The sequence below is a fragment of the Marmota monax genome, unplaced genomic scaffold (genome assembly GCF_021218885.2).
Source record: "Marmota monax isolate L192 unplaced genomic scaffold, Marmota_monax_Labrador192_F-V1.1 WCK01_AAM20220418_F8-fsc00004, whole genome shotgun sequence".
NCBI classification, from domain to species: domain Eukaryota; kingdom Metazoa; phylum Chordata; class Mammalia; order Rodentia; family Sciuridae; genus Marmota; species Marmota monax.
Window position 1 is genome coordinate 14636569 of NW_026692881.1, and position 7789 is coordinate 14644357.

At 34.5% G+C, this 7789-nt stretch overlaps 1 protein-coding gene across 16 annotated transcripts in view; it reads left to right on the plus strand.

Moving 5' to 3' along the window:
* The window catches only part of R3hcc1l (R3H domain and coiled-coil containing 1 like), a 91682-nt gene extending 83956 nt beyond the window's left edge, over nt 1–7726 (plus strand). For all 16 annotated transcript variants that reach the window (XM_058581210.1, XM_058581209.1, XM_046449857.2 and 13 more), the window contains one exon: nt 6927–7726. In XM_058581210.1, coding sequence (XP_058437193.1) covers nt 6927–6994 — 68 coding nt within the window. In that variant the 3' untranslated portion in view covers nt 6995–7726. The remainder of the gene's footprint in view (nt 1–6926) is intronic.
* The last annotated feature ends 63 nt before the right edge of the window (nt 7727–7789 follow it).

The following is a 7789-nucleotide window of genomic DNA, read 5'->3' on the forward strand; positions in this document are numbered from 1 at the left end:
CTCCTATTCTTTATGTCTGAGAACATGCATATGGAAAATTTCCTGGTGAGTCTCTCTTTGGCATCTTTCTGTATTGAGCCAATACTCATGTACTTGTCTACATGGCTTCTTACTTAATTTGTTATTTTTCCCTGTGAAAATTAAAAATAAACCTTGATTAGGTATTAAGCAGAACCTATATTCTTGTTCTCAGTGGAATCAGTTCAACACAGTGGATAACATTATCCTGAAATCAGATTGCTTGGGTCCATGCTTTAACTCTGACATTTATTAACTGTGACCTAAGGCAAAATACTCTCTGGAGGCCTCTGTTTCCTCTTCCATAAAGTGGAAATCAGATGAGATAATCCATGAAAAGTACTTAGTCATCTTTGAAAACTATAGAAATTCTCACTGCTATATCAGTAGGTCTAATAAGTATGTGATAAATATTAGCTGCTGCTGTTTTTATTAATAATAGTAGCATTGTCATTATATAGTGAATCCAGGATAGATTTCAGTACATGATTTTTTTTGTCATTACTCTTCTTATTTTAAAATTTCTGTAATGCTCTATCACCTCCATTTGGCATTCACTGAGCACCTACCCTGTGCCAAGCATCATCCTTAGAATTAGAAGGCATAGTTTGATTCCTCTTCTCTTTAAGACTTAAAAATCTAGTGGAGACATGTGTCTTGAGTAAGGAAGAAAATATGGACTACTTTCAGATATTTGAAGCAATTGTTTCTCCTCTCATTGCTTTCTTCTTTTTTCTCTTCTTCTACCCTGTTGGGGTTGGACTTCTCAGAGCCTTGCATATACTAGACAAGCATTCTACCATTGAATTATACCTCCAGTTTTCCTATCGTTTCAAAATTAAAAGGGGTGTGTGTGTGTGTTTTGTTTTGTTTTTTTAATGAAAAGGGACTGGAAATTCAAGACAGTCGGTATAACTTGTTGTGGTGGTATTGTTTCATGATAATTTTGTGATAAGTGATGTTATCTTCAGTTTAGAACTGGCTTTGAGAAGGCAAGTAACTGCCTAAGTTCAACACCTGGTAAAATGAGAGACTTTAATATAGGTCTTGTTAATTAAAACCCACTGTACCTATAATCTCTTTTGAAGAACTTTTAGGACAATTGACATTTTTTTTCTCCCAGGGGGGAAAAAAATTACACACAAAAACATACATAATTCTCTGGAGACTTAAAACATTCATTTGTATCTAAACATTATATATAAATGTTTTTAGTCTCCAGAGAATTTTATATAACCAGTCTTCTTTTTAGTTATCTCTAGTAGTGGTTAGCAGTTTTGCTGTTAGAAAAATCTTCCTTTGGTCTGACTTAAAGACTGCATGGTAGTTTAGTTTAAACCAGTTTCCTCTACTTTTTTCCTTGGTAGAAATATAGAACATCTGCACAACATTGTGTTTGAACAACCTTTCACTATAAAGACTAAGGGCAGCTCATTTAAGAATGAGGAAATCTGGATTCTAATAAAGATTTTTTCCTATTAACTAGCTGTGTGGCCATAGGCAACTCAGTTATGCCTCTCTTTGCCCCACTTTCCAATAAAGTGAAAGTAATGCTTTCCCTATCTTACCAGGGGGAATTTTTTAAGTCAACATAAGTTAAAATATGTAAAAATGGGGTTAGGATTGTACCTCAGTGGCAGAGTGCTTGCCTTGCACATGTGAGGCACTGAGTTGGATCCTCAGCACCACGTGAAAATAAATAAACAAAATAAAGATATTGTGTCCATATATAACTAAAAAAAATTTTTTTAACTATGTAAAAATGTTTAGCAAGGTACTTTACAAATTTAAGATACTGTTCTTTCAAATGACTAATGAGAATTTAATATTCTAAATAACAGCCAAGTAATGACAATTAGTATTATGTACTACTGCTCCTCATCCACTACACATGACAATATTGCTGATCGGTCATTATATTGTTTCTTGGTGAGTATTGAAATGACCACTTCCAGTTGTTCAGAATTAGCATGGTTGTAGGTACTTTCATTAATACTATGTAATACTCTTCCAGCTTTATATCTCCTACATGGAAGAGTTCTGTTGCCTAGGATATAAAAAGATAATTCAACGTATTCACTGACTGAATAATGACATTGGTTACCTCAGTTTTTCTTCATAAATCTTGTGGTTTTACTCTGAACTCGTAAGTCCTCTATATTTTTCTTTTCTAAAATCCGGAGTTAAACACTGCATATGAAACCCTCCTAATGAATGAGTTTGAAATTTGTCATTTTGAGTTTTAAATGCTTTTCCTGCTAGTATTTTCCACCCTACATGGATTTTTCTTACCCTTTTAATGAGAAAGCTATGCCTTGAAGAACAGATTCATAAATACAAGCTACTTCTGAAAGAATTGAAGAAAAGGGAAATACCCAAATCATTTAAAGTACACCACATTGTGCATATTAGGAGGAAGAGAGCTTTAGTAGTACATAGTCTCTGAACATGAGAAAAGTATCTTTTTACTTTGGCAGAGTGCATAACAAATCAGAGCTACCCTAAGAGTGGAAAATGAAAGGTATAGATCATCCTTGAGTGTTTTATGTTTGACTTAATCATGTGTTTTAAACAACTGATTCATACTGAACGATAAAAAAAACACATTTTAAAATAAGATGGAACTCAGGAATATATGTAAAATTTTTTCATGTTCGCTTATCCAAACACTTGATACCTACCTGAAATTAAAGATAGATATCATTGCCTTTCAAAACAAGCTGCCCTCTCATTTTTCAAAGCCTGCTATAATTTTACTTTATAATTTTCTTTTTTTTTTTTAAATTTTTTATTGTTGGCTGTTCAAAACATTATTATTTTTTTTTTAATTTTTTATTGTTGGCTGTTCAAAACATTATATAATTTTCATTTTACTCTTAGGGGAGATGATTAATTAGTACTAAAAGACCATATTTTGGTTCACAAAACTAAAAGGCTAAACAGTTGATCACCTAGTTTGATTAATTAAATCATTAAGGACCTTAAAACCATCTTTCTATTAAGTCAACTGTATAAAACAAATTTAGGCACAGTTGCTACTTTCTGAAAACCTTTGTAGGCATTCCATTATTCTCCCTTCAAGGACAGTGCTGTGATGTTGACTCCTAACTAGACCTTCAGGTACTTTTCTTGGTGTCTTTTTTTTCTCTTGTCTGAAGTTTGTTTTGTTTCTAACTGTATTTTTTAATGTGATTTTTTTTTTTCCTGAGAGGCAGTGTTTTCCAGTTTTTTGGTGTCAGTTGCTGTTTAATAAACTTACTTTCTAAATTCTGTCGAGAATCCAATGCCTCCTTATGAGATCTGAATGATAATTTCTAGTATACTGATGATCATATAAATACTTGGTAAATTTAAAATCTAAAATCTTGCTAAAGTTAAAAGGTTACTTAGAAGAGCCAGGTGTGGTGGCAGATACCTGTAATCCCAGCAAAATTTGGGAGACTGATGCAGGAGGATCACATGTGAGGCCAGCCTCAGCAATATAATGAGGCCCTAAACAGCTTAGTGAGACCCTGTCTCAAAATAAAAAGGGCTGTGGGCATGGTTTAGTAGTTAAGCACCCCTGGGTTTAATTCCCAGTAGCCCCAAAATGGGTTACTTTGATTACTTCTCCTTGATGTACCAAGTTTATCACTCCATCCAAGAAGGCAATCAAATTATTATACAAAGCATATTGATTTTTACTTTGTAGGTGGCTGCAAATGAATTTTGTGATAATTTATCTTAGGTTTAGAAGTAATTTTTGAAAGTCTTTACAATCCTTTTCTTTATTTAAAAAAAAAAAAATGACACCAAACTGGCCCTTTTCAATCTTCAATGCTTTCTATTCCCTCAGTGAGAAGCAGTTAACTGACCACTCATGCTTTCAGTCAATTCATTTAATACAGTAATTTGTCAGTTCATTATACTACAGAATAAAAGTGTTCAGGGCCACGTTTATCTGAATGTTTTAGGTTTATCATTTCCTGATTATCTTCTATTCTCCCTTAGTTACTTGCCCTTATGGTTTCTGTTGGGCTTTGTTTACTTCTTTTAATGATTAGAGGTAAAGTTAATCACTTTGTTTCATGCAGTCTGTCAGCTGTTATCTGCTTTCTTTTCTCTTTAATGAAGGGACAATATGTTTATCTTTCTGTCAGTATATTTTTTCATATATTTCCCCCTTTCTTTTTAGTGGAAAGTATGCTGGTTAAAATAAGGACCTGGGTTCCAGTTTCAGTTCTTTCACTTATTATATAACCTTAGACAAGTCACTTAAGTTCCCCAAGTGTCTTGTTTCCTCACTTAAAAATTAAGAAATTACTTTTATTATCCAACCTGTATTTTTCTATGCTATTCATATTCTGCACTTCTAAATTTATGCCTGACATTTTCACTGTTTGCTTGTCAGTTTGTCTTCCTCTGTTGCTAGTTTTCTCATATTGTTTACCACCCAGATTTCCTCTTACATTTACATATATTTGGTAATCAGAGCTAGATTTTTATTGGAAAGCATTAGTGTGGGACCAGTTTTAGAATTCTGAACTTTCCAGATTTAGAAAGGTAATATAATCTCTAAAACATGTTTTATAACATCAAAGTAAAACATATTAACATTTCTTTTTTTTCTATTTTTTTTATTATTTCTTACATAAATGACAATAGTGGAATGCATTACAATCATAATTATCTATTTACAGCACAGTTTTTCGTATCTCTGTATATAAAGTATGTTCACACCAAATTATGCCATTATACATGAGCTCTCTTATTATTATTGCATTACAATTCTTAATACACTTTTATACCACAATTTATCATATCTCTGTTTGTATATAAGGTATGTTGACACCAAATTCACATTAACATTTCTATAGCAGTGTGTGACTCTATGTTAAGTGGAATATATAAGAACAGCCTCACCTCGTATCGTTTCAGGTTAGATTTGCTATCATTGAATTTTAATCCATACTTTTTTACAAAAGCAAAATACACAACACTTTTGTTTTCAGAACTGTTTTGCTTTTGGAATTGTGGATTATGGGCCAGTCATATTTTTCTGCTGTTCCTGGGTATCTTTTCTTTAACTCTCATATTACCTTTCCGACTTGATTTCTACCTTATTGAAAAATCTTGAGTTCTGATAATTCAGGTTTCTGGTTTCTTCACTTTTCTTTGGAATCTAGAACTAGTTTTTTAGTTTAATTTTTTTAGTTGATTTGGTCCAGGTCTGCTTTTGCCTTGAGATCTCCTCCTAACTTTCCGTGTTTATAAAAATCGAAACTACACTGCTTTCCCAAGAAATCCTGGAATCGTGAGCAAGCCAGTTATCCTTCATGCTGGCTCCTGGAGAATCTCAACTCAATTCAAATCTGTCTTATAGCCCAGGCTACTTACTGTATTAACTAACCAGCTTTTAGTTCACAGTTTGCAGAAACCTATTTTTTTGCCTCTTATAACTTTGTTGCTGTATTCAAATCATGCCACAAGATGGTGCCCAAATAGCAGGGAATTTCTTTCTCATTTCCAAGTACCAGGCGGTTTCCTGACCAACTTTTTGGCCTTAAAGTATAGTCACGTATAGTTCAGGAATTTTGTAAAAGCTTCTGCTGATTTGGAAAGGTATGTTCAAATACCAAGTTTTACACTCACCTTGATTTCTGCAATCCACTTGGTTCATGACTTACTTGCAAAGTCTTACTTTTAAGACATTATCAATCTGGAACAGTAGTCCTTGAAAAGAAGCATTTAGGCTTATCATGCATCTTATAGTGTCAAGATAAATGGCCAAAAAATTAGAACTTGTGTTGTGACACCTTACAAAGGTATCATTTATATTATGTTTTTGTTGATGCTGTTTTTGGAGATGGGATCTTGCTATGTTACCCAGACTGGTCTCCAGCTTCTGGGCTCACATAATCTTCCCATCTCAGCCTCCCAAATAATTGGGATTAACAGGCACATGCCACTGTATTTTCTCAGGTGAAAGATTTATATGAAAAACCAAACTTCTGTATTAAAAATTGAAGATGGATTACCCAGATTTATACTTTTTTTAAAAAAATAGTCCTTATTTTCCTTTCATTATATGTGGTTATTTTACCATATTGGAATTGCATATGCCCCAAGATTTTTGGCTCCTGGAAGTATTTTTTTGTTTTTTACAATTTTAATATTTATTTTTAAGTTTTCGGCAGACACAACATCTTTGTTTGTATGTGGTGCTGAGGATCGGACCCGGGCCGCACGCATGCCAGGCAAGCGCACTACCACTCGAGCCACATCCCCAGCCCCTGGCTCCTGAAGTATTGTGCAAAATAATGAAATTTGATTTGCCTCTAAAATATGTTTTCAGTAAGGTGGTAATAGGGAGATCTGAGTAAAGCCAAGTCACTGCTGTTTCCATTTGAGCAACAGAGTAGAAGGAGAATATTAAAACATTATTGATTCCTGTTGAAATGTTAATGAAGATCAGTACACTCATAGGAATGATAGAGAATTGTGTTAAAGCACTGAGCACAATTGAAAAGCAGAATTAAAGTAAATACATATAAGCAAGACAGAATCTTGATCGTGCTAGGATCTAACTTATTTCATATACTTCAAGTTGCTATTTTCCCAGATCTCCCTCTTTTGACTATATAAAAGCCTTACAGTGAGGCTAGGAGTGAAGTTCAGTGATAGAGTAAATGCTTAGCATGTGCAAGGCTTTGGGTTTGATCCCCAGCATTGCAAAAACAAAACCAAAACAATGTTGTTTTCACTTACAAAGTGTTTGATAAGTTAAAGACATTAACTTCAGCAAGGTAAAAGGTGATTGTGAAATCCCCCTGAATCATGATTAAAATTTGCCTTGTACTTTAGATTAAGTGAGAGTCACTAGTTGTATGAAGTATACTACCACATTTAACATTGCCCTTTATTTACAGAGAGAAAACGGTTGGAAGCCAAGCAACGGGAAGACATTTGGGAAGGTAGAGACCAGTCTGCAGTTTGAACATCACACAATGAAAGAGCTAATTCCATGAATCAAAAAGTGTTTTCATAGTCTTCAGATAAGAGGATCCTTCCAGAGCTGTGTACATGCAGATGTGCATGTTAAAGAAAGAGAAAAAGTGATCAAGACAAAGAGTGGATATATAGAGAGAAGATAAACTCCTGTCTTTGCTCCTAAATGCAGCTCTTTGGAAGTGCCCTACTGTAGTGTATATAAAAGGGAGCCATCTGTTGGGAAGAAACATGGAAGATGTGACTTCCAAAAGTCCTCTAAACAGGGCAAGTCATACTAGTGTGGGTCACGCTTCCTAAAATGTCTAAAGCAAATATAAAACAGAAAAGAGGATTCAAACCTGCAATGATGGGAGATTTAGGCCTTGCAAAGATGGAGCATTCTTTAGTACCTCACAAAGCTAAGAACAGCAATACCAGGGGGCAAGTAGGAAACACTTAATACAAAGAGACAGAACAGTGTCTGCTGTAGTTGACATACACAGAATCTACACTCCCAGTTCCAGAACTCTAAAATTGGTGAACTGCAGCAGATGTGGGTATTTGGACTCCAGAGTTTGTACTGAGCTCAGTGCCTGGGGCTGCTCCAGCTGCATAGCAGCCAGGGGGCTTGCCAGCTTCATTCCTCATCATAAGGCAGTCTTGGGGAGCTGTGTACCAGTTTCATTTTAAGCAGTAATGTGTTGTAAGAGAGAGATTAAAGGCCATTTTATGACACATATCACTCTGGTATTTATCAGTTTTGTCTTTCCCACAAAGAAACAGGAGAGCAGCTCTCCTCTTA